The following is a 27,837-nucleotide window of genomic DNA, read 5'->3' on the forward strand; positions in this document are numbered from 1 at the left end:
AGGAATATTTGTCGTCCATGCTATGACAGGGGACCCAGAGATGAGCCCAGCTGAGATTAGGGCTATGAGCATGCTCTGTGTGAATTGCAGGCAGTGAACTAATGTTAGTGATTACTGTCGCTCTCGGACTCTGCTTCAATACTGTGAACATCAAATGCAAAGATCCTTTGCCTTCCTTGCTGGAGAGGATCTGGTGAAAGGCCCTTCCTCATTGGTAGATCTCGCATCTGCTCAGAGAGGATTCATTTCCAAAGTCTTGGCCCCAGGTCATCTGATGGTGCTCGAATCAGTGACCACGACTGTTGCTGGTATTGTTGTCCAGTCACTAAGTAGTGTCCAACTCTTTGAGACCCCCATGGACGGCAGCACGTCAGGCCTCATTGTCCTTACTGTCTCCCGGGGTTTGCACAAGTTCATGTCCATTCAGTCGGGGATGCCATCCAACCATCTCATCCTCTGTCGCCCTCTTCTCCTTTTACTTTCAATCTTTCCCAGCATCAGGATCTTTTCCAGTGAGTCAGCTGTTCACATCAGGTGGCCAAAGTAGTGGAGCATCAGCTTCAGGACCACTCCTAGGCTGTCACTAATTCTAACTGGTAGCCAGTTTCAGAGATCAGATCATGTTGTATGCCACTTTAATCCTTTCAACCAATTTGTGGGTTTCCCTGGTGGCTCAGTGGGTAAAGAATCCACCTGCAATGCGGGAGACCTGGATTCTATCCCTGGGTTGGGAAGATCCCCTGGAGAAGGGAATGGCTACCCACTCCAGTATTCTGGCCTGGAGAATTCCATGGACTGTATAGGGTTGCAAAGAGTCAGATACGACTGAGCAACTTTCATGTCACTTCAAGACATGCTCACTGCAGCTCATCAGTGTTTCTGAAAAAGAACACTGCTTGGGAATGACCCAGGGTAAACAATTAAAAGTGAAACTGAAGTCACTCAGTTGTGTCCGACTCTTTGCGACCCCATGGACTGTAGCCTACCAGGTTCCTCCAACCATGGGATTTTCCAGGCAAGAATACTGGAGTGGGTTGCCATTTCCTTCTCCAGGAGATCTTCCTGGCCCAGGGGTTAAACCCTGGTCTCCCGCATTGTAGGCAGACGCTTTACCATCTGAGCCACCAGGGAAGCTAACTTTAATTTTTTTTTTAAACAATTAAAGTCACTTTATATTCTGTGTTAGGAAAAAAAAAAAAAAACTCTTTTGCCAAAAAACCTCATGACCTCCCAGGATTAGGAAAATTTTCTTTGCCCTAAACTTAACCAGCTTCACGGGGTTTCCCCATGGCTCAGTGGGTAAAGAATCTGCTTGCAATGCCGGATACACAGGAGACGCGGTTTGATCCCTGGTTCAGGAAGATCCCCTGGAGGAGGCAATGGCAATCCATTCCAATATTCTTGCCTGGAAATCCCATGGACAGAGAAGCCTAGCGGGCTACAGTCCAAGGACTTGCAAAGCGTCAGACATGACTGAGCAATTAGCACTTTAACTGGCTTCAAGTTGGTGTACTAATGCAAAGCTTTAAACTACTTTGCAAAGTTCACGGTGAAGCTTTCATTCCATCCCAGCCTCACCACTATCGAGTGGTATCATTTCGTACATTATTGAGAGCCTCTTGGTTTCTGGGACTCATTTTCCTTAGCCACGACCTGGCCCCAGTCTTCAGCATCTAATTTTGGCTTTTTGGTACTGGACGTGGTTTCAAAGGATGTTTGCAGGTTCTGCCTTGGGGTTATCAAGTTTCCATAGCATTAAGATATGTGCAAGTTAGAGACAGTGCTACATGGTTTGCTTAGTCTGGGACAGAGCCTGGCACATGGCATTTCCTCAAAAATTGGCAAAATAATGTGTGATTTACATCTGAAGCTGAAAATGTATGAGAACATTGGTATTGCCATTCAGATCATGTTTACGCTCTTCTGCCTTAAAGAGGTGAAACAATAATCTTGATTGCAGGTTTATTCTTTGACTGGTCAGTGACTTTTGAAATTTGACCTGCATAATAATTGCTAGCAGTTATTGAGTGTAAGAGACAGGCTGGGCATTGAACGCATATACTTGTTATTCCTTCTGCAAGGTCGTTATTCCCATTTTCAGATGAGGAAACTTCCCAAGGTGTCCCTGGCAGCAAGTGACTGAACCTCTGTTTAAACTCAGATCTCTTTGTCACAAAAGAGATGCCATGCGAGATGCACTCTGCGGTGCCTTGCAACCTCTTATGGGCTCTGGCCACTAGACTTATACAAGACTGACTGATAATGGTAAAGTGCATTTGTTGCCTTAATTTTACTGCCTATAATAAAGTCTCTTCTCCATGTGAGCAAAAATTTTCCACATTAAGGTAACGAATGCATTTTAGCAGTATACACTTAGCTTTTTATGTCACATGTGGTTGATCATTTGATTATTTGTTGAGAACTTGTCAACTCAAAGAAAGAGCTCCTTGAGAATAGGGACTACTGTTTGGACATCTGCAAGTCGGGCCTGGTTACACTGACGAGTTTAGTAGATATTACATAAATAACTCATTGATTTGTGGATTGAGTACATTTGCTTAATTATTCTCACATACTAAATTTGCACTTTTTCACTCATCATTTGTGCAACGAAATAACTATTGGGTCCCTATTGTGATAGCCACTGGATGTATAGCAGTAAATACAGACCATCATGTATACTTAGAATTGAAGGACTATAACTTAGAAAACCACAAGCTACTGTGTTTTGGTAGAAGGAGTAAAAGTGAAGATGAGTTAAAAGCATACACTTTTGAATAATAATGGACATTTTAATGATCAGTGTTATTAACATAACATAACATAACATAACATCTGGGATTGTTTGCCAATGAATTACCCAGTGAACTTCTCTAAAGCCTAAAATAATTATTATGCTATTTCTTTCTCACATGAGTAACTTATGTTTGTATTAATCCTTGTCCTGTTTAAATCTCTACCCCATGATGTTACATTCTCATTTAGTAGAGAAAGATATTTATCAATGTATAATTTTTTGGATTAATATTATTGATTCTTTTAGGAAAAGAGAATTATTTCCTAAAGTTACAAAGTCAAGCTTAATGTAGTCTCACAAAGTATCCTGTAAGAATTCCTTGTGCTGCAAAGAATCTTTTTATGTTTTAAAAGCAATCCCTTTCTATAATAACATTTGGCTGTGGAATTCCCGATACAGTTTATTTTGGTTATTCTGAACATTTCAGAGTCCTCTGTAATACCTTTGATAATAAAACAGCACCTAATGAAACAGTGGTGAGTACTTGAAACTGAATATTTAGTTCCTAAGGAGTGTTTGAAGCTCCATGGCAACCTGGAAAGACACCTGGCAACATACTCTGATGGTGGTGATGGTGGTTTAATCGCTAAGTTGTGTCCTACTCTTGCAACCCCATGGGCTGCAGTTCACCAACTCCTCTGTCCACAGGATTTCCCAGACAAGAATACTGGGGTGGGTTGCCATTTCCTTCTCCAGAGGATCTTTCTGACCCAGGGATCAAACCCAGGTCTCCTGCATTGCAGGCAGATTCCTTACCAACTGAGCCACCAGGGAAGCCTGGTGCACTTATAAAAAAGTATTCAAGTGTACTTATGGAAAAAACCCTGTCCTGTTCCATTCTTTTAAATCAACAACTTAATGACCCAGAAGACACCTACACTGTGTTTTGAGATGATATAAGCCCCTGAAGAATAGCTTCTACCACACATGCCTCTAAGGATGATTCAAAATGACTTCAATAGGCTGCAATGCTGGACGGAAACCAACAAGATGAAGCTGAGCAGGGGATAAATGCACATTTCTGCTTTTAGATTCAAAAGGCAATTGCGCAATCGCAGGATAAGAAGCAACTGAGCTTGGCAGTCGTTCATGTGACTAAAAGCTTAATGGGAACCAACAGTAGGATGTGGTGGCTAAAAAAGAATGAATATAGTCGTGTGCTTCCTCAGTAAAATTATGAATAGTGCACTGTACTCTGCAGTGGTCAGACTGCCTCGGGAGTATTTGTTTAGAACCGAGCACATTCGGGAGCACCTTTGACAAAGCAGAGTAGCTACTAAGAGGGTGTTGAATCCAATCCCAGACACATTTATTGGACTCCTGTTTTGAGCTGGCAATGTGCTAACTGGTATGCAGAATAAAGCTGTGAAGAAGACCTTGCCAGTCTCTAGCCTCAAGGAGTTGAAAATGTTAATGGACTGCCTGACAGGTACACACTTGACCGTAAAACAAAGCTTGACTCTGAAGCCAAGAAGCAATAAAGAGAGTGCTCTGAGAATTCAGGAGCTGGATGGTGGGAGGATTTCCACAGGAAATGAGGAAAGAGCAGAGGAAGCCACAAAAGCAAAGATGCAGAGACATGAAAACTCGAGGCATGTCTAGGGACTACTGAGCAGTGTAGGCTGTCTGGAAGAATAGGGTAGCCCTTGCAGAAGATGAAGCTGAGAGATGAAGGTTTGGATCAGAGCATGAGGATCCTGACTGGTAGACAGTTTTAGAAGGATTACAGGTTGGTGAACTTCTGAAAGGGCTTCCCAGGTGGTCCTGGTGGTAAAGAACCCATCTGTCAATGCAGGAGATGTAAGAGGATGCGGGTTTGATCCCTGGGTCAGGAAGATCCCCTGGAGGAGGGCAGGACAAGCCACTCCAGTGTTCATGCCTGAAGAGTCCCCACGGACAGAGGAACCTGGAGGTCTACAGTCCATAGAGTCACAGAGTTGGACGCAACTGAAGCAACTTGGCACACACACACACACATGAACCTCTGAAAACAATGCTGTATGGAGATCGGTTGGAGAAATGATGTGTATTTAGTGTGCAGAAAAGAAGACCAAGGTCTCTGATAAATGTGGACCGGATTTGCTCTCTGTTCCTCCAGAAGCTAAAATTTATCTCAGGGGCAAAAGAGTTATAAAGAACCAGATTTCAGTTCTTTCTATGCACCTGTTTTTTAAAAAATCAAAGCTGGAACTTCCCTGGTGGTCCAGTGGTTAAGAATATGCCTTCTAACGCAGGGGATGTAAGTTCGTTACCTGGTCGGGGAACCGAGATCCCACATAATGCTGGGCAACTAAGCCCGTGTGCCACAATTAGAGTGGCATTCCAAGGAGTCTTTCAGACCTAATAATATTTTTTAAAAAAATTGCCATCATCGTGGCTAGGATATATACCATATATTTGTTCTGAGGCATCACATGCTGAATTTATTTAATCCCCCAAACAATCCCATGAATTAAATACTATTATTATCTCTCATTTACTGAGACCTTGAGAGGTTGACCAGTTACTGGCTAATAAGTGAGGGAACCAGGCTCACTCCCATTTTCTTCCAATATATACCAACAAATTTCCTGGTTTTCCTCCTAGTTCCACTCCAAATCACTCTGCTGGATAATTCTATGCATTTTGCTTGTTCACTTTAATATATTTTAAAGTCTTACTTGTTACTCAATACTAAATACATGAGGGTCTTAATGATCATGTCTTTGGCTAGATCATTGAAAAGGTCCTTAATGAAAGGTGAGTGAACACATGAATAAATAAGAAATTTTTAATTATAAAATCAGTTAGTATAGCCACTTTCAAAAGAAGTAACTTGCCCTTAATAGAACTTCATTACCTTACTGCCTCTTTCCATTATTTGTGATGGGACAGCGCTAGTCATTTGAATTATTTAATAGTCATTTGAAATCAATGTTTTGTAGCTGCTTTATTTTTAGTCTTATTTATAAACCTTTTATGCTATACTCAGTTTTAACAGCAATATCCCAAGTTCATATACTCTCTTTGCCATTTTGTGTTACCAGATTTCATTCAAATGTGCCCATCTACTCCTGAAGTCTAAGTTAAAGAAGAATATTACCAATCATGCAATATCCATCTCAAATCAACCAAATGCCATTTCCACATCTTTTCTTTGACAGTCTTCTAGATCCCTGAAGTCTATTCAAGATAACTGAAGTCTGATGTCAGGGGCTGCCAATAATTTTCTTTGGAGAATTTTTGGGAATTCCTAAATTATCCCTTGGAAAAAAAAAATCAAAATAGGAAATTGACGCTACAAAACTAAAGTAGAATTTGCAGAAACAACTCCTTTGTGTAGAAGGGAAAAAAGCTGTAAAGTGTTTCGCCACTTCTAGTGGACTATTTCAGGAATAATTCAATTCCATTGTCGCCCTTGGCCCTGGGGGCAAAAATGAAGCTTTTCCTGTTCCAAGGAGGGACTGTTCTCTGACTTAACGTGTGAGGCAGAGATGAGGCAAGCCAACCAGTTCTAGGGTTTAGAGTCTTTTTCACTCTGCGAAGTGATACTGCCTTATTGTTTGGGTCAGGTAGTTGGGAGCACAATCTCCCACCCCCTGGGTGCGACTATTCCTTTACAGATTAGATAAGAACAATTGATGAACTTTTAAATGCTGAGAAAACTAATCATAACTAGCAAGGGCGGGGGGTGGGAGTTGGCCATAGCCCAAGAAATATGCCGACTGAGATAAAAGCACCTTCTGAACTGTTTCTCCATCCCACACTTCTCAGCTTTTAAGTCTCCGTTTCTTTCGTCTCTTGTCTTTCTTATCTGTCATTCCCTCAACTCTCTTATCTCCACTGTGTTTCTCTTCTCCTCAACCCCAACTTGATCCCCAAAGACTTAATTTTGAAAACTCTCTTAACTGGGCGAAACATGGACTTACATTTTTAAAAATGAATTCTTTTTTGTAGTACATAAAACCCTACATTCTGGATTTAATTCAGAAAATAGCTCAGGTGAGCATATGAATGAATGAAAGTTGCTCAGTCGTGTCCAACTCTTTGTGACCGCATGAACTATATATAGCCCGCCTGGCTCCTCTGTCCATGGAATTTTCCAGGCAAGAATACTGGAGTGGGTTGCCATTCCCTTCTCCCAGGGATCTTCCTGACCCAGGGATCAAACCTGGGTTTCCTGCATTGAAAGCAGAAAACATGTTTCCAGGTGAACATATCTTACTCTCAATTCTTCCTTTTTTTTTTTTTTTTTAAAGAAATATTAAAAATATCTTAATTTTAGTTTTGGGCAACAGATTCAGCCTCAGTTCATTTCAGGTTGGGTTATGGTTCCAGATTCTTGATGGCAAGGAATTGGAGTGGGGAGGGTGGACCTTGGGTCACACAGTCTGTATGAGTCTTTTGACCCCAGCACTCTTTGCTGCTTCCCAGCCTCATTTCAAGGCCCGGAGTCATACTCCTGCTTCAACTGTTCTGGGAATCCAGGCCAGATGGGTTTTGGTTTTAATGTCCATATGTTGCTTTCAGTTTCTGAGGCTTTCAATTCCCGTTTTTTTTTTTTTTTTTCCTGTGAAAGACAGGCCTTCCCTGGGAAGAAAGAGCACCCCTTGAGTCTGACATGTTCTGCAGTCAACTTGTGACGCCCTTTGATTAACTTGGGACAAGTCTGGCCCCGTGCTGGGACTCAGTCCCATTCAGCATCCTGCCAGCTAGAAAACGTGCTGTCTCGATCACCACCATCCTAAGAAAGTTGTACGATGCCCAGAACATAAAGATCTTTTCCGTGGCGAGTTAGGCAACCCCAAGGAAAGAGGGCTGTTACGGAAATGGCCAACAACTCATCCGGTGGTTGGTTGTAAATCATTCTTTGGGGGAATAAAGGCAGAGGGGGCTGGAGCTCTGGCCCTCAAAGAACTTCCTCTCATTAAACCAAAGCAATTTGCTGCTCTCTGCGTGCTCTTTCTGCTGTGAGGGAGTCACCTGCTTTCCTCATTCACATCAGTGCTCCTGGCAGGGTCTGATTGAGGTCCCCCACCTAGGGGTACCTCTTTCCAGCTTGTAGAGGTCTCTTCTCGAAGCCAGACTCCACAGGTATAACTCAGAGTCAATCTGATCAGCTCCTTGCCCACACTGCCCAACTCTCACTTTTTCTCTTAGCCGCTGTTTTCTGTGGTCCTGGGTTTCCCAGCTTTGGCGAGAAGACAGTCATTCCTTTGTGCTCGGCTGCTACAATGAGGTAACCAAAGAAAGGGTCTTGGTCTGAGGCTGTCAGCTGTTACTAATCACTACTCCCCGGCTCATCGTGGGTCCCACTCGCCTCTCCCTCTTGCTCTGCTTAGCACACATAAAGAAGATGAACGACTCCCTGGTTCCTCTTCAAAAAAGCATATTGTGCGGCACATTCCAATACCGTGAGCGAAGGATGGGCTAGTGTGTGGGGTGAATGGGTATCTAAATCACCTCTCCGTGGGCCTCGCGCCGGCAGCTATGGCCTGTGAGACGTGAACCTCAGAGCTGGCCCTCTGAGAGTTTCCTGAGACCACGCTGAGAGAGAGGAAGTTGATGTGATGAGTTTCCAAGTTACTGGAATTATTTGTTGCAGGGCTGTGTTAGGCTGGGATGAGGCTATTGGATGGTTAAGACTAGTACAGAAAAAGGCTTCCCTGGTGGCTCAGATGGTAAAGAATCTGCCTACAATGCGGGAGACCCAGGTTCGATCCCTGGGTCGGGAAGATCCCCTGGAGAAAGGCATGGCAACCCACTCCAATATTCTTGCATGGAGAACCCTCATGGACAGAGGAGCCTGGTGGGCTATAGTCCACGGGGACACAAAGAGTCGGACACGACTGAGTGACTAAGCACAGCACAGCGCAGAGAAAAGCAAAGCTTGACCATTCGGAGGGCCTCACCAGTTGGTTACCCAAAAGGAGAGCGCTCAGACGTGTCTGACTCTTCGAGACCCCATGAGTTGTAGCCCGCCAGGTTCCTCTGTCCATGGGATTCTCCAGGCAAGAAGACCCCCTCTCTGCTCCCTTCTGTGAAAGCTCATTTTCAAGGCTGCCTATAGCCAGAGAAAAGGGATTGTCTGTCAGTCCTACCACACTGAGAATAAAAGATGACTTATAACTTTTCCTGCTACTGACAGTTTTGTCTGTTCCACTACTTTTCCTATTTAACAATCTTGAAAAAGAATGTTTCCTTTTTATCTTTCCATGGCATTCTACTAGTGAACACCAGAGCTCAAAAAAAGACTTTTGTTGACAAGCCTTAAGAATTAAAAAATCAACTTGGCTGACAAAGTGATATGCCAGTGATACATTTGTTAGGAAGCACCTTTGTCCTTCTCAGGCAAAATAACATCATAAAACTAAGTGGAAGGTGAATGAAACACCAAGTTTTGTGATGCTGTGAACAGCCATAACAGGAAGGAAATATTGGCCAGGGGGAAAACCCTTGTGAGAATATGTGTGATTTAATTGACTGTGAATTCCACAAAATCATTCTCAGCTCTTTGTGAAAGATGGTTTAACTCTCTTCACCAAGAATCACTGATTAAAGTAAAAGCCTTCTTGGCTGAAAATTCCATGAAGCATACCTTTTCTAAAAGTTTTCCCTTCTTGCAGTGTCTGTAGAATTTCTGTTCAGATGAGTTGACCGGATTCCAGAGATCAGCACCGTCATTTCCTTGGTCTCCATTAGAGATGGGGTGAGGTCTTGGGGGGAGTGGGTGGGCAGCCCCAGGGGAACGAAAGCAAGGTGAGAGGGTGGGAAAACCATAGCTCATGGCTCCTTTTCCAAGCCTCTACCCTCAACTGAATGTGGGTATATACCAATGTTTGCAGACTTTTTTTTTGAACCAGAACCTGCAAATACTATATAAACGTATTTTACGCTGTGACCTGGCCGCACGCAGACATACACACGTGCAGCTGAAAAAAACTTCACAAAGCAGTATTTCCCTCTTACCCCACATGATGCACTCTATCGTTTTCTATTCTATCCTGTTTCATTAATAGGATGAAAAATACTAGCTCATGACCTACTAAACTGATTTCATGACTGGCATCTTAAGCACTTATTCGACCTCACCTCCTCTTCCATTCCCGTCTCTGTGTTGGGTTTTTCATTTATTTGCTCATTGTTCTGTTACTGTGCGACAGATAGGACTATAGCAATTACATAAGCTCATCTGCAAGAGTGAATCCTGTTAAAGATGGCAAAGAATAAAGGAATGGGGGAGGGAGAGGCTGGGTGAGAGGGAGGGGTACTCCTGTGGTGAGGGGTAGCAGTGTGCCAGCCTCCTGCCCATCCTGTCCTTCTCAGATTACCCCCCCTCCCCCTTCTGGAGATAAAGCTCCAGGTGATGCTGGGTCCCTCCCCACAAGGTCTGTCTCTCTTTCTTCAAGGTAGAAGGAACCTCACTACTTTGGATTAAATGTGGGGAAGAGGGTTTCCCCAGTGGTTCAAAGGTAAAGAACTTGCCTGTAATGCAGGAGACTTGCAAGAGAGGCAGGTTCAATCTCTGGGTGAGGAAGATCCCCTGGAAAAGGAAATGGCAACCCGCTCCAGCCTGGGAAATCCCATGGACAGAAGAGCCTGGTGGGCTACAGTCCATGGGGTTGACAGCTGAGTAACCAAACAGCAACGACACTATGATAAATGTGGGGACGAGCAATCAAAATTGGTGAGTCTGAATTTCAGAGTATTTTAAACACAAGCAATTTTAGTGCTGGTCATTCAAACAGTAGCCTAAGTGAAATATTTTTAAAAAGTTTATGGCCTCCTCCCAGGATAACAACAACAGTGATAAGAATGACTATTCAACATTCTATTGGGTGCCTTCCTGTGCAGGCACTTTTTGGGGCAAGGAGGCTACATCAATGAATAAAACAGATTGTTCTGCTCTCCTGGCACTAAAATTCTAAGAGAGGGCGTCATATAATAATCATAGCATTTATCAAGGGCTGACTTTGTATAGATTCTTCGTGTAAGTTTTCCATAGCTTACAGTGTAGGTATTATCTTCTTATCTAGGTGAAATGGAGACTTAGAGAGGTCAAATATTATTATTTGATTAATTAATAATAATAGCAGCTAACATTGCTTGAATGCTTACTATGTGCCAAGCACTATGCTAAGTGCATCTTGTACAGAAGTCTCTTTAGAGCCATGAAAACCCTGTGAGGGAGCTTTCGTCATTCCCATGCCACAGATAAGGAAACTGAGGCTTACAGAGGCCACAGGGCATCCCAGAGCTAGAAGTACAATCCAGGTATTCTAACCTCAGAGCTTGAACTGTCCCACAATTTTTTAAAAACAATGTCCTTCTGAAAATGCCTGAGGTTGGCCTTAAGTAGTTTGAAATATTGACTCTTCGATTAAATTCTGAGGCTTTAACCAGCTTATTCATTGTGATGCAAAATTATGATACAATTTCTAACCTAAGATTTGCCTTCTGTTCTAGAACCCCTAAAATCATCGAACTTATCTTTTTTCCATTCTAGTTTATAAAGAAGCTGGAAGAAAATATTCCAGTAGGAAAAAAGCTTCACTTAGTTTTAGAAGGAGATTTAAAGCAATTTGTTTCATGCTCACTCCCACCCCCTCACAGTTTCCTCAGAGCTTTCTCTCCTGCTGTGTGTGTTGAGGGTCCAGGGTGCCCTTGCTCCAGCGATGGGCAGATGCTTTAGGACACAAGAGCTCCTTTTTCGGCCTGTAAATATGAAGTACATTGTATTTTTTAGAGTTTAACTTTCTTATTGAAAAAAATTATCTTTTATTCAAATGAATACGGTATATACTACCACTCATCCTTGATTTCCTTGTTATAAGTTTGCCATCTTAAAATTCTAGGAGGCTTGAGAACAGGCGGCTTTCATTAGATGAGTGTCTGAGAAACCCATAGTGGAGAAGGAGTATATCTAAAATAAAATAAAAACTGAAACAGAGCAATACTCTTGAGTCAGCAGTTGCCACCCCCTCCCTTTTCCATTCTTTCTGATCCAGTGGCCCTGAAAGAAAAATGAAACACCATGAGGGTGAGTAGAAAGAGCATTCAGAGCAGAAGGCTCCTCCTTTAGATTTCACATTTCAAAGCCAGAAACAGGAATCACTGGAGGAATATACCGAGACCCATTAATGTATAAGACAGACTTTTAGCAGATGGGAGAATAAAATCCATGCAAAGAGTAGAGCCTTAGGAACTTGACATTATTTATATGTTACCCTTTAATACTTGACTGAATACATATTTCATTTATCCAATAAGTCATACCAAATATTATACCAGAAGAAATCTAATTTACAATAGACTTACAGAGTTCCATATACATATTTATTGAACACTCCCTCCCCATCCCCATCTTGCCCCAAAACGTGAATTTGATGCATTTTCTGTTGTGCTAAACTGATTACTTGAACACTATCTTCATAAATAAAGAGGTAAATGCTTACTGACCCATTTGCATTAAGAAACTCTCTTCCTCTCTCTTCAGAGTGACTGCTGCCTAAAATATTCAGGTGTTTGAAGCAAAGTCTAAGTCTTTTGCATTCTAGAGAATGTCTTGTTCAGTCTTAATTCATTGGTAAACATATAATAGGTTTACAGGCATGAATGATTAATTAATTTTTTAAAATTAATTTCTATTGGAGTATAGTTGACTTGATTACTTTGTTGATGACTGGTATTTGATGGGTTTGTTTCTAGAAAAGAAGGCAAGATCCATGTGCCCACAGTCAGCAAATATCCATGACCCTCTATGCTCCATTAGAACATTTCTGGGCTCTTTTTCTAAGAATGATGAGGAATTTGAACGGATTGATCTGCTATCTAGCTAGTCCTTCTGGTGACCAGTGTGGTCCACTTCCCCCCACGGTGGGGGAATGTCAGAGTTTTTCCACAGTTACCTCCCTGTATGCAATTTTCTTATAGCCAGATGGCTCATTTCAACATTGAACTCAAATGCAATAAAGTTAGAGAAAGCTAGTATGGATAAAAGCGCATGAAATGTGGGGGACTCCTAGCTTGTCCATAAGGACTAAGGTATAGTAGAAAGGGTACTCCCTTTGAGTGTGAGTTCAAATCCTGCCATTACTGTTTACTAGCTGTGCAACACTGGGCAAGTTACTTAACTTTTCTGGTCTCTTGTCTCTTTACCTTTAAAATGGTATCAATAATATCTGCAACATACAGTTGTCATGAAATTAGATGAATATGTGCCACTGGTGAGAGGAAGAATTTGGTGAATGATTTAGTGGATCAGCACAAAAGTTAACTCAAAATATACAAAACATGTAAACTTACAAACGTCATTGTAATTGGAAGAACTATGACAGAACTGTAATTAATAAGCAATATAGTATTTCTTTGGGTTCAAAAGGATCTCAATTCCGATGACAGATTGTTTTCATAATAAAAATGTCAGGATGTCTTGAATGGGGTTGGTTCAGCTAAGCCCAGATCAGATGAAGAAAAAGGGACCAGTTAAGATCATTATCTTTACTACTTGCCCTGGATCGTGTTTCTCACGTCGGTATTTAGATGGACACATAGTTGTCATAACATACTCCCACGAGTACCTGCATACCCAAGTGACCTCGTTTGCCCTCACCCCAGTGCCCTTTTCCTCCATATATTTTAAAATGACGAGGCTGCATGCAGACTTCCCCCTTCTCAAACATTTAGAGCACTTCCTGCCAGAGTTCCCTTTTCTCCAAAGTGATTTAGTGCCTTACCCTTGTGCCCAGACACTCTGACATTTGTGTGCAGCGCTTTGTCTGGAATTTCAGGCGGCCGGAGAAAGGAGATGGCCCCCGAGTTGGGGTGAGAGACAGGAAGAATGCCTGCTCGTGTGGAGTTTTGCCTTCCAGAGCTTTTTTTCCTCCATTTCCTTTGCTCCTCCAGCATCGAGGCTGTTCTCTTGCGGACCCAGTGTTGTGACAGATTGTCCATATCCATCCTACCTTTGCCCTGATGACAGTGTGTCTCTTTGCTTCGAGTGGTCCCTTTAGTTTGACAGACCCTACTCAGAGAAAAGGGGAGAGGTTAGAGTTGGAAGAAGGAGGGCAGGGGGCACTGGGGTACCCAGAGCAGAAGTCAGCAAGCAGCCCCGCATGGGGCACCAGACCCTTTTAGAAGAAGGACCTCCATGGAGATTTGGTTGATAAAGATACCTGCACACATCCCTGCCTTTTCTAAACCGTTAGCAGTTGCTGCTTTATTCTCTTTCACAGGATCAGGGTCAATATGCAGAGGTTGGTGAGGCCTCTCATTTGACCATCGATTCTCCTTCTGGGCTCACTGCTAAAAAAAATGCTTCAATGTTTGTCTTCATCTATTTCACAATTGGAAAGTATGGAGTAAATACTCATTGGTTTTCTGTTTTTATTAACTTCATTTAAAAAAAGAAAAAAAAAACCACCTATAAACTTTGTTTCCTAGAGCTGATGGCCCTGTAGCTGTGAATTCCGGAATAACATTCCCCAGCCCTCCCCCATGGTGGGAGGGAGGGAGATTTAAGCCTCCTCCTTTGTCTGCCACGTTGGTTTCCAGTGCTGTGCCTTGACCACTTAGCGCTCTCTCTGAATAGCTATAGGTCGGGAGTAGTGGGCAGGAGCGGCAGAGAAGAGTTGGCGTGAGAACGGAACAGCACCAGAGAATAGAAGGCGAGAGGGAAAGAAAGCATCTCGGAGGAAGAGAATACTGCCGCCTGGTACCCCTAGCAGAGATATCCGGCCTTTTGTGCCCACACCACTCGCCCGCCGAAGAATTGCAGGCTTCAGTGGTGACGAGCTCAGGCAATGATGGGAAAGAGAGTGGGCCCCTTCTGGGAGAAATGATTTCAAGCACAGGAAAGCCAAGATATTTTGAGACACCATAGGAGACCTGCGGATGAACCTGGGGGGATGGGACCACGTGGATTGAGAACAGATTAGCCCATTTCTAATGATGGTAAAGTGTTGAAGTGGCGCCAACCCCAAAATGGGGATTAACCCTAGGTTTCAAGAAGCCTAGGGCAGGGATAAAAGAAGCTAACTTCAGTGCCTTAAAACCAAAATTGGCCTTCTTGTTTGTGGGAGCTGTAGCTGGTTTTCTCAGGGGCAGAAAGTACACTAAATTCAGTTATATCAGATCTGGGCTCAAGTTCCCACTTCATATTACTTGGTATTAACTAAGAACTGAGAAAGTTACTTATTTGCTTTTTAATCTGCCTTACAGATTGTTGTTAAAAATAAGAACGTAGCAAGTACTAAGTGCTTATTATGAAAATTATGAATGATTTGATTCAAATACACATGAAATTATAAATTGGAGATCATGGCTTCAATTCCCCTATAAGCTCATTACCATTGTATCAAGATTTGGGGGCAAACTCAGCCAGTTATCTGGCATTCATGGACATTATCCAATATACTTTACCTTACTCTAAATACATTGATATAAACAGAGTCACTACCTACATATTGAACCACTGTTAGAGTCTGATACTGATCACTGAGCTACAGTGTAAACTTTTAATATATTTATAAAATTATGATTTTGCATAATAAAGAAAATAGTTTGATTAGTTATGATTGGATGATGCTATAATTGAATCAATGTTTTAGGGAGTTTGGGGGGGAGAAAGAAAGAAGAGAAACGAGGAAATGGTTAATGAAACAGAAGAGTCCATATTATGATTACAAAAACTTAATCTTTTGAGAATTTTGGGTTATTTCCAATTTTTTTCCATCCCCAGAGGCATGGAGATGTGTTCCATTTGCTAGAACAGTTAGGGAAGCATTCACCATCATCCTCCTCTCTCACAGAGGATCATGCCTTCCCTGAGGTAGACTTTGAAGATGTCCTGAAAAAGAGGGGAAGAATGTTTCACATGAGATAAGGTATGCCAGGCCTGTGGGACAAGGTGGAGGAAGGCAGAGAGCAAAAATGAGAAGAACCCCACCAAAATTACTGTTTTTAAAAACTGTTGATGAGATGAGATAAAATGAAACAACAGAGAAGCTATTTGAGAACTTTGGCCTACTATAAAGGTAAATTGAGGATAACTCAGTAAGTGATCAGAATAATAGCATAAATTTTACCAAAATCCAAAAAAACTTAGAAGTGCATACTTAAAATAATAATTCTTATAAGAGAATTTAGTGGTAGTTACTCTGTGTGAGTCTGCAGAGTGCTCAAAACTTGAGATATGCTTGGATTATCCTACCAGAAATCTTTTTTAAGGTATCTCTTCATACAAACACACACACACATACACAATACTCACTAATTCACACTCACAGCTTCTCCAACTAGTAGCAACCTAGGAAAGAATTTGATTGCCCCTTCAAACCATCAGAGAGTCACATGAAATCAACACTTGGGGCAGAAAATGGGTGATCACGTGTTAGCTGACACAGCTGGTGCCTAGCCATTCTATGGCTTTTTCCCTTCACCTTTTGTGATGCCCTGATTCAATTTGGTGCCAAGTTCTCATAACATGTATAAAATCCCATTGCCGGGTGGGAGAGGGTTGGGAGTGAAAAAGGAAATGCTCTTCCCATTACCTTCCACTGGACAATGCCCTGAACTGATTTCCTGAAAATCTCCTTCTCTTTGCCTTCCCTAGGAATGGCGGCCCTAGATAGTAAGGCATCAGGAAAGATGGGGATGCGAGCTGTAGTCTATTACATGACTACGACCATCATTGCCGTGGTGATTGGCATAATCATTGTTATCATCATCCATCCTGGGAAGGGCACAAAGGAAAACATGCACAGAGAAGGCAAAATTGTACAAGTGACAGCTGCAGACGCCTTCCTGGACTTGATCAGGTACGTCCTTGCAAGCCCATCCTTTTGGGTATATTTTGACCACCTCTCCTCTTTCGGGGGGAGCTGACCAAACCCTAGAAGAGGTATCCAACGGAACCAGTCCTGCTGGGCTTGAAATGAAGATCACATCTAACAGAAATGGAAGTAAGGGTCCGTTTTCTGATCTCCTGTGAAAGAGATAAAAAGAGCAAGGAAAAGATAAAGATTTAGGAGCCCTGCTTTTAGGATTCAGAATCTGAGCACTCAGTCCCCTTAACTGTGCAGCTCATCTTGGAATATTAATATCAATAGTTCTTTTGTGTGTATGATTTCTTATTGAAGTATATTGTTGTGCAATTACATAAGTTACAGATGTACAGCATAGAAATTCAATTTTTTTTACAGGTTATACTCCGCTTATAAAATACTGGCTTTATTCCCTGTGTTGTACAGTATATCCTTGTAGCTTATTTTATACCTAGTAGTTTGTACTGCTTACTCTTCTACCCCTATATTTCCCTTTCCCCCTTCACTCTCCCCACTGATAATCACTAGTTCTCTGTGTCTGTGAGTTTGCTTTTTTTTGTTATACTCACTAGTTTGCTGTACTTTTTAGATTCCACATATATAAGTAATAATCATATAGTATTCGTGTCTTTCTGACTTACATCACTTAGCATAATGCCTTTCAATAATTCTTGACCTACCTTTCTCAAGTTTTACTCTTTAAGGCTATTTTTTCCCGCAAGCATAGCCTGTTCATTGGACTCTTCTAATTTGGAACTTGTGATCTGTATCACCATCCATTACGCACAACTATTTTTTCCAGAAGGGACCTTAGAGATCTTCTGATCTCACCTAAGATTTTCCTTTTGTACTATTTAGGAAGAAAGGATTTGGCAAATCAGTAATAAAAGATTAAAGGATTACTTCTTTAGCATTATTTTTATATGCAAACTGTACACTGATTACAAATTAGTTTTATCTAATACTTGAAACAGACCCAATGATATATTCTGTTTTACATAGAACTGAGAACTAAGCCCAAATTTGATCCTGGCACCTCCCTGCCTGCTCTCTATCCACATTTGCTTTTGCGTGGGTAAGGTCCTGGAGGGAAGCGTGTTGCAGGCTCAAAAGGATCACTGAACAGGGCATGCAAAGGTGAGGGCTGGGTTAAGGGAACCTATAAGTGATGGTGAGACACTTGGGGACTATCAGCAATAGGAAATTGTTTTGTTACCACCTGTTGCTTTGAGGTCAGGAAGGGAGCTATTCCTAGAACTCAGGATGAGCTGTAGCCTTGGGAAAGGCCACCGAAGACAGGAGCTGGAGCTCTAATTTGGAGGAAGGGAGCTATTGCCCAACCTGCCAAGAGAGAGAGCTGGAAGAACCTATACATCCACTTCTCTCTCCCACTGCTCTCTGTGATCTGTCAGCACCTCCCACTGGGCAAACCCAACAGGAAGCCAGAAGGCAAGGGGGCAGCCTCGCAGGCACAGAACAGGATGGAGGATAGATGGAGAAGGGCAAATGGAAGATACCCTAGCACAGACCTCGAGATGTCCCACCTGCTCAACAGTCCAGCCAGCAGCCCATCCAGGCTGCCTTCCCACACCTAGCTCTTTCCTCCTTACTTTCCAATGGACCTACTTGCAGAGTGACTGGCTTGCCAGTCCAATATGTCTACTCTAGGATTCCCCACTGACCATTTGAAAGCAGCTCCTCCTGGAAACTCAATCTCCTATGCCCTCTCAAGGAATGGGTCTGTGGCTGGTAGGTTCAAGAGTGAGTTGGGCAACAAAGGACCTCTTCAGCAGCACCTCTCAATACCTGCTGTGAGTGACTTTGTAGCATCTGTGTGTAAGCACTATACCGCCCCCTCTTGAAAACCTTTTCCAGGGAGTTAATGGCAATTATCTGAAGGTAATAAGCCATTCTGTTTTAGTTCATACCAAGTTGGCACCTGATGACAATTATTTTATTTAGTTCATACAGTTAGTTGAGGCTTTTCACCATTTTGGGGGGGGGACTTTATCTTCAGGTAGTTTGGATTGGGGGTATTTTATTACATTCTCTTTCTGTATAATTTCTACTCCTTGTTTAAAGAGTTGGGCTCTTGTCATTCTCTGGTGCTTTTCTGCCCCTCCTTGCCCCAGTGACAAGTATGAGACTAGCCTGTACTCCCCCATATACCTGGTTTGAGCATTTATCTTAGAATCTCCTAAACATTTATCTCAGGGTTCATAGAAACAAACCCATAGAGCATAGACGGGAAGAACAAAGAAACAGGATGGTCTAGGCAGTAAGAAGAGACAAGAGTTTATAACCTTAACATATGATCAGTGACTTACAGTTGCTGGAATCTCAGGCTCTGACCAGCTGCCCAGGTCATGTCTCCTCCACAGGCTTCCATCTTGGAGCCCTGGTGATAGTTAAACCCATCTCCTCTTTAATCTATGAGTAAACTGAGACCTGCATGGATGCCATGAGTCACCCAAGTTCACACAGCTGGTTAGAAATTCCCCAGTGAGAGTGCTGACTCTTATTCCTTCCCCACCGTGAACACAGACACTGGTCTGAGGAAGTGATAAATCCTGCCACCTGGGCCCCAAACTCAAGTTCTGTGGATCATCTCCCTGTTGGTTACCAAAGGGCTAGAAGCTCTAACCATTCAGAGTCATTATCTCATCCCCCAGCGTTCTTTGGGAGGACTTTGTGGAGAATAAAATTCCACAGTCTGACCATGACATTTGATTTAGAACATTTGGTCCCTAAACACCCAGCATGATACTAAAATGACCCCTATTGAATGACCCCTAATGACCTCCCAGTCAACCAGAACGCTTATTCTAAAAGGCATTTCCATTTTCACTTGGTTTCTTCCTGGAAGCAAGGTTTGATGTCTGAATTTTAAAAATTCATTTGTCTGACAAAAGGACAGATGAGCTGAATTTGGGACTTAAACTGAAAAATATGAACTACATGGACAACACTTAGGGATGACCTATGTCCCATTTCAAAACTATCTACCAAAATCTTTCTCTTTTTCCATTTGCCGCTTAGTTGGATGCAATCTTTACCTTACACACAATGAAAAGGTATTTCAGTTCAGTTCAGTCGCTAAGTCGTGTCCGACTCTTTGCAACCCCGTGAATCATAGCATGCCAGGCCTCCCTGTCCATCACCAGCTCCCGGAGTTCACTCAAACTCGTCCATCGAGTTGGTAATGCCATCCATCTGTCTCATTCTCTGTCGTCCCCGTCTCCTCCTGCCCCCAATCCCTCCCAGCATCAGACTCTTTTCCAGTGAGTCAACTCGTCGCATGAGGTGGCCAAAGTATTGGAGTTTCAGTTTTAGCATCAGTCCTTCCAATGAACACCCAGGATTGATCTCCTCTAGAATGGACTGGTTGGATCTCCTTGCAGGAACTAATTTATTATTTGGAAAAATTTCAAGTGATCATTATTTTCTTTGCAGGAATATGTTCCCTCCAAATCTGGTGGAAGCTTGCTTTAAACAGGTAAACACTCTACCACCATGAATTCCCCTTTGAAATTCCTCTTTGGCAAGTAAAGTGTGGCTGTCTTTTTAATTGAATTTACTTTTTTTTTTCCTGTTTCCCTGCAATAAGAACTTCCTTTGCCAACTAGATGGAAAGCACTAGATTTTTCTGGGGAATTGGGAGGGGAGGGAGGGGTCTTCCCTTGTAGGGAGGAGAGGGAGGGGTCTTCCCTTGTAGGGAGGAGAGGGAGGGGTCTTCCCTTGTATTGAAGGCTTATTAGTTGCCAGACACTATATGTCTTGCATACAAATGGCTCATTAAGTCTCTGTTAATTGTTAAGAAGGCTAATCAGGAGACTTTCTCCCTTCCTCTATATCCCATACACAAAAGCTCACAAGCACACAAACTCCAGTATAAGATATATTTACAACTTGCTTCAAAGATTAGGGAGATTTTTCAAGTTTCTGGGTTTGATTTTAAAAGTTAATGGGTTGTGTTCTTTAAAACTCTGTTAAGGGCCTTATGGATTCTAAAGGAGGAACCATGTCAGAAAGGATTGCCACCATCGTGTATTGAACGTCTGCTCTGTACCAAGCACTAATGTTATATTTACTCCTGACATAAATATGATGGGTATCATTGTCTTCATTTCATCAATGAGGCAACTCACCTGTGATCATTCAGAGGGGTCATGTAACAGGCATACGATTTCACAAGTAGTAAATGCCAGACCCAGGATTTAAACCTGTTGTGCTGATTCCAAATTCTGTCATCTTTCTGCTTCTACATTCTGTTCCCCTTCCTGGAAAGCGGTATCCAGGCTGATGCGACACTTCCCAGGAGGTCGTAGTGAGCTCCAGTTCCTTTTAGCACCAAATCCAAACAACCCTTGGCTCTCTGTGTTGAACACACAAACACATTTTACTATTAGGGGATAAAATGAGTAAAGCTCATTCTAATCTCAATTGAATTAAAAACAACTTTGCTACCCAAAATATTAAGAGGGAAACAATTAGACATTATAGTTGTTAAATAGTAGTTCCCAAACATTTCCCCAGATGCTGTCACTTTACCCTAACCCTTGTGCTTGGGATCTGTAAAATAAACAAAACCAAACCCTGACCTCATGGAAGAACAAGTTTTCCACGCTTCACTTATTTCCCTTTTTAAAATTTATATTGACCATTTTTAATAGTCAATTTTGCACATACTGCAAAATTCAAAAAGAATTCTTTCTTTAAAAAAAAAAGGCTAACAAGGCAAAATCTAACCCTTTTTATTCAAAACAACTGTAACCATAAATAATAATCCCCTTTCAATCCAGCCAGCCAACCCCAGCACCATGGGGCTGATTCTTCCAGTTAGTCAGCTGGCACTGGACGAATTCAAAAATGTTGATTTCTAGCAGTACTGGGAAAAGTGCTGACTCACGCAGATTTATTGTATTCAATATTTGGTTTTGGATAGCACTTACACGATTTTGAAGGAGAAGCAAATGTATCGTCCCAGATCTATTTGTCTTAGATCAGAATGCAAGTAAGGTTGCAATTTCTGTGTAGGCTGTAAACTGTGTCTTAGGGGAAAGAGTTGGAGGTGTGGAAAGGCTAGTTGGGATTGAAAATTCACCCTAGACAGTTTAAAATTGGGGTGCACTAAAATACATAAGCACCCCAGTTGAACAGAGATTTGACTGGAATAGGAGACAGAAGGGGGCCAGTTTTTTCCTTAAAATTACCATCAATGCTACTGATTGTTTAGGGCTATGTCTGCAGTATTGACAGCTAACCATGTCCTTGTTTGGAAATGATAGTTTCCCACTGAACAAAAAAAGTCTCCCATACTTAACCAATACTCTTGGTAAAGTGATGGCTAAGCATTCCGTGTACAGCTGTGCTTTCTTCCCCTGGTCTCTAGATCCAGTCAGCATCCATAGATGCTGAAAGTATCCATAGATACCTTCTTTGCTGCTTCAGTACCATCATCATGAAGGCCAGAAATTCTGTTTTTATTAAAATCATAAAGAGATGGGCTTGTTTCAGATGGCCACCGTAATACGCTCAGCATCTTCTGTTTGGGGGCATCTATGCAGAAATTTTGGTATAAAGACCATCTCCCTTTTTTTTCTTTTAAGATTTATTTATTTATTTATGGTTGCCCTGGATCTTCATTGCTGCTCACAAGCTTTCTCTAGTTGCAGCGAGCAGGAGCTACTTTCTGGTTGCAGCCCGCAAGCTCAGTAGTTGTGGCACACTGGCTTAGTGTGAGATCCTCCTGGACCAGAGATCGAACCCATGTTCCCTGCATTGGCAGGTGGATTCCTAATCACTGGGCAACCAGGAAAGCCTCAAGACCATTTCCTGAGTAAGAGGAGAAACTCCTCTGTAGACTTGAAAAGTGGGTTGTCATCCTCACCAATCAAACACCTCTTCTTAAGAACTGATACAATCAGAAATACGTGGAGGAATGTTGTTTGGGGATATTAAAATTTTTAATATTCACCAAAATCTCCAGCTAAGTCTAGTTCCAGAAGAGCTTTATTTGTGAGTACCACTAGCCAACATTAAAATCTGTGCTTTTAAATTTATCAGATGATCTCATATATTGTTTAATTTGATCATTACAACAACCCTGTGAGGTGACCCCTGTTTTGCAGCTATGGGATATGAGCAAAGGGACATTAGGTGATTTGCCAATGATCGCATAACATGAACCCATAGAGGATACAGGGATTGTTGGGAATATCTTTTAATTTTTTTAAAAGCCTATTATAGTCATTTTATTAGGGTTTCAGAAACATGCATATGTTTACTCCAACATCGTCAACCTCTTTCCTGTTATGATTTGCTGTATGTTTAAGTGTGTGTGTGCCTGTACTAAGGAAGTAGTAGAGGTTTGTCACAGATTAGATAGATGATAGATATAAATAGACAGATACTTTCTATAACACAGTTCTCTGAATTCAGGGTAATGTATATCATTACAGAAAATGCAAGCAGAAAGTACAAAGAAGAAAAGAAAAATCATCTTTCATCACTGTTGTGTCTTTTCTTTTTTTAAGTTTAAAACCAACTATGAGAAGAGGAGCTTTAAAGTGCCCATCCAGCCCAATGAAACACTCGTGGGCGCCGTGATAAACAATGTGTCAGAGGCCATGGAGACTCTGACGAGGATCACAGAAGAGTTAGTCCCAGTCCCAGGGTCTGTGAATGGGGTCAATGCCCTGGGACTAGTTGTCTTCTCCATGTGCTTCGGATTTGTGATTGGAAACATGAAGGAGCAGGGCCAGGCCCTGCGAGAGTTCTTTGATTCTCTCAACGAAGCCATCATGAGATTGGTGGCAGTGATCATGTGGTATGTATTTCCATTTGCTCTGTATGCTCTATAGAAGATGCTTATTGCCATCAACTTGTGTTCTGTTCTGAGGAAGATACCACCAGGCAGGATGGCCAATTGCAAAGATTTCATCCGGGTAAGCATAAGAAAATCAGTGACTTTCTGGGCTGGTAGTAGCCTTGAACATATCTGTGAACCTCTCTTCATTAGTTTGCTTCCTTGGTTTTGAAAGATGTCAACTCCTTTATTCCAGTGCTGATGGCATCCCATTGCTCATTCCTCTTTTATAACTAATTAATTATTCATTTAATACATATTTTTTTATTATCTCCTGTATACCAAGCATTTAATGCCAGGCACTATGGATATAGCACTGAGGAAAACAAAGATGTCCTAGATCTTACATTTTTTTTTTATTCTTTTCCATTACAGTTTATTATAAGATATTGCATATAGTTTCCTGAGCTATACAGTAGGACTTTGTTCAGGTCTTATATTCTTAAACAAACAAATCAACCATTTGCTTGGAGTCACAAGTGCTATGGAGAAAAAATAAAATAAAACATGAGATTTTATTTTATATAATATCATGTGGTGTGATAAAAAATAACTGAGGAGGAGGCATAAAATTTGCCTTTGTTGGGACAGAAAGGCCTCTGAAGAGATGGATGACATGTTTTGCTGAGCTCTGAATGTCCAGGAGAAGCTAGCTATACAAAGTGGTGAGAATCGCATTCCCAGGAGAGGGAAAAGCAAAGGCCGATGCCCCTGAACCATCAGAAAAACTGAGCTCTCCTCTCCTCCACTTCAGTCCTAAGAAAGACATGTAAATGGCCCTTCTGCAGCTAGTGTGAGGGACACATGGGAAGTGTTATAGAAAGCCAAGCTACAATTTATAACAAAACTTCCTTCAAAGAAAGTTGAGAGCAGAAGACAAAGGAAAAGACTAAATCCACAGAGGAACATTGACCTTGGAAAAATAAACTCTCCCCAGCAGGGAAGAACCCAGTGATTGGTTTAAACCTCCTGTGAGGGTTGCTTTCCTTTTATCCTTTATTTTTAATCCAGACTCCCTCTTGGCACCTGAGGCAGGAAGGCATCCATTTCTAAGAAAAGCACTCACCAACGTGATTAAAAATATCCTTGGTCTTTATTGCCACTGAAGCCCAGAGAGTCCATTTTTCAGGAGTTTGTACAAGATGGATATGAAGTTGGAAACACAAAGATGATCAGAGTGCGGTCTCCACAGGCATCCCCGTTGAAATGCTGGGGGCCCTCCTTGGAAACCTTGGCAGGGCTGAAAGTGGACATTTATCTTCATATTATTAAAATGCCTCTACCTTTCACCTCTTTTATGAAAGAAGTCTATTCAAAGGCTGTTGAATGAACCTCACATGTAGCTTTTCTAGCTGTACATTTCGCCTGCACATTCAACATTGAGTTATTACATTTCTGAAAACAGGTACTCATACTTTCCTGGCCTGTGTTTTTAAAGGGCTTTTAAAAGAACCATTGTATTTTTCAATATGAAAGAAGTCCTCCACAGTTCCCAACAGACCCTTCTCCTGAAGGGTGATCGACTTCTCTGTTTATGGTAATGGGAGTTGGGTTGTAGTTTACAACGTACACGTGGGACAAAGAAAGTTGAAAGCCAGGCAGCACAGCCTTGATTCAATGTATCCAATCCATTTCATGTCTCCAATGTTAATTCTTGCTCAGATATACAGCAAGATCTAGAAGAAGGATTGCAAATAGCAGTGGCAGCCTGTGGATGATAATTGCTTAACTAGAGCATTTATAACCTGATTGTGGAAGTACATACATGCATGTTATTAACTTTGATAGCATGAATTTATTTTACGATTGCCTTCTACTCATCGCAAAAGGTGTTAGTTTTTCATTTGCACTGTAACATATAATTTCCTCTTATAGTACATTTATTTAAATAAAAAAATCAATACTACATATGTAATATTATAACAAGTTGTAATATAGGAAAAACCAATAAAAGTGTTCCTTGATAAAGAGAGTTGACTACAAATCTGAAACACTGAAATGTCATGGTATACATCTTGCTTTAGCTTGGGAATCAGTCTCTGATGTGGGAAATGCTGCCCCCTCTCCCCCGTCCAGAAGTCTGGAAATTGGTTCAGTAGATTCTGACTGTTCAGGGTATTTAGCAGGGGAACAGGAGGTGGTGGGGAGAGCTCGGAGAGTGGATGGCATCTGAGGACTCCCAAAGTGACTGAGGTATTTAGGGGAAAAAAAAAGGTAAGTAACAAAACCTCTGAACCTACCATTTTTCTTGGTTTTGGAGGAAAAAAAAAAACTGTGACCTAAAGAAATTCTGAGTGAAAGGAAAGCCTAAAGTACTATTTATATTTAAATTTATATTTTAAAAAAGGAAAGAAGGAAGTTCATAATTTCTGCAAGCCCTCATAGTATCTTGGGCAGAAAAGTTTGGAAATCAACTCTCATTGACTTTTTCTTATCACTTGGTAATTTCTGTGGAATAGTTTGTTGGAAATCAGACTTCCAACTGTGCATGTGTTGCTTCTACATAGGTACGCCCCTCTGGGCATACTCTTCCTGATTGCAGGGAAAATTGTTGAGATGGAAGACATGGGAGTGATTGGGGGGCAGCTGGCCATGTACACAGTGACAGTCATCGTGGGCTTGCTCATCCATGCCGTCATTGTTCTGCCTCTCCTCTACTTCCTGGTAACGCGGAAAAACCCCTGGGTTTTCATCGGAGGGTTGCTGCAAGCGCTCATCACGGCTCTAGGAACTTCCTCCAGGTATACATATATCCATGGCTTATTCCTATCAGAAAATATATTTCACACCTTACTTTGAATCAGAACCTTCAGATTGGAGTGGCAGGGTGCATTTTTTCCAGGTTTTAAATGTCTAGACGGATGAATTGGCTTTTTGACTCTGATGCTAATCAGACGGATTTGGGATTTAGGGAATGGCTGGATATACACACTTTTAGGGGAAAAATAGAAATCAGCTATCCTTTCCTGCTCACTTTCATCTCCCTCGTCCAGTTGCCATTTACCTGAGATGGCAGAGCGTTGGCACAGGCTCTTCTTGCAGGAATTGGAGAGTAATCACAAGCAATGCCTCATGGAGGAACCTAGGAGCAAGAGAGCTGACAAATGATGCAGTGAAGGGACCCACTGTTCCTAATCCTGTTCCCCTATTTATAATAGTGCTGACTTACTTCCCTTTAATTTAGAATATGGGAGAGGAAGGAACTCTCTGTCCCAAGTACTAAAACAGACAGGCACAATAGTAGGACCAACTCCCTAAGGGTTGTTGCAAGAAGCAAATGAGGTAAGCCCTGCTTCACATGTCACGATGGTCAACTGACATGTCCTGTTTTACTGTGCTCAGCTCCGCCACCCTACCCATCACCTTCAAGTGCCTGGAAGAGAACAATGGCGTCGACAAACGTGTTACCAGATTCGTGCTCCCAGTAGGGGCCACCATCAACATGGATGGGACCGCCCTCTATGAGGCCTTGGCTGCCATTTTCATTGCTCAAGTTAACAACTTCGAACTGAACTTTGGACAGATTATTACAATCAGGTACAGGGAATATTCTACATGACATTTTCTTAAGAATGCCTTCAAATGATGAGCTAGTGATCAGGGCCACCTGGATGAGGGTAACACCCAGAATGACACAACCACAAGTTCTGGTCCCTTATTACCCTATAGAACACTTGGTTCTATGCAAGGGGGACGATGTAAGGAACCATGAACAGTCTCTTCCACAGACTTATTACTTTATGAATGCCACTTTATATCTACTCATAAAACATTTTCACACTGTCACATAAGCCTATCAAATAGATATTTAACAAACTGAGTTCCAGACGGGTTGTGTGCCTTACAAATGAAATTCACATCACCTCTGTAAAAAATACTGTTGGTGCTACAGAACTTTATTCATAAATCTTTTTTCTTTTGAATTCATAAATTTGATTTTTTTTTTCTGACCACAGTAGCCATACAAGTTCAGTATCCCTTACAATCCTCTGCTTGGATGCAAGAATTATTAGAAATGTTATTGTAACTGTACAGTATTTTAGACCTTATGAAATATTTTCAGGTACATGAGGAAGTATTCTATAACATCTTAGGGGAAAGGCCAAAAGAACTTTTTGGCCAACCCAATATCTAGGTACAAGGTTCTTTATTTAGAAAAGGCTGTGATAGTAGGACCAACTCCCGAAGGGTTGTTGCAAGAAGCAAATGAGGTAAGCCATGCTTCACATATCAGGAGGCACATAATAGGCATTTGATAAGTATTAGTTAATATGCTTATTAAGTCAATGGGTTTTTTTAACAATCTCATGTACATTTTTCTAAAGTGTGTCCTTAATTTGGCAAGTCAGCACCACTGTGCATGTTTTATA

General features: G+C 41.8%; 1 protein-coding gene across 3 annotated transcripts in view; it reads left to right on the plus strand.

The window, feature by feature from the left end:
- Positions 1 to 27,837, plus strand: part of SLC1A3 (solute carrier family 1 member 3) — a 78,570-nt gene that overhangs the window by 46,542 nt on the left and 4,191 nt on the right. For all 3 annotated transcript variants that reach the window (XM_055422166.2, XM_055422167.2, XM_055422168.2), the window contains 5 exons: positions 16,389 to 16,593; positions 20,053 to 20,095; positions 23,136 to 23,428; positions 25,975 to 26,208; positions 26,810 to 27,004. In XM_055422166.2, coding sequence (XP_055278141.1) covers positions 16,389 to 16,593; positions 20,053 to 20,095; positions 23,136 to 23,428; positions 25,975 to 26,208; positions 26,810 to 27,004 — 970 coding nt within the window. The remainder of the gene's footprint in view (positions 1 to 16,388; positions 16,594 to 20,052; positions 20,096 to 23,135; positions 23,429 to 25,974; positions 26,209 to 26,809; positions 27,005 to 27,837) is intronic.

The sequence above is a fragment of the Moschus berezovskii genome, chromosome 18, assembly GCF_049115385.1.
Source record: "Moschus berezovskii isolate FMDL1 chromosome 18, NW_MosBer_1.0, whole genome shotgun sequence".
Taxonomy (NCBI): domain Eukaryota; kingdom Metazoa; phylum Chordata; class Mammalia; order Artiodactyla; family Moschidae; genus Moschus; species Moschus berezovskii.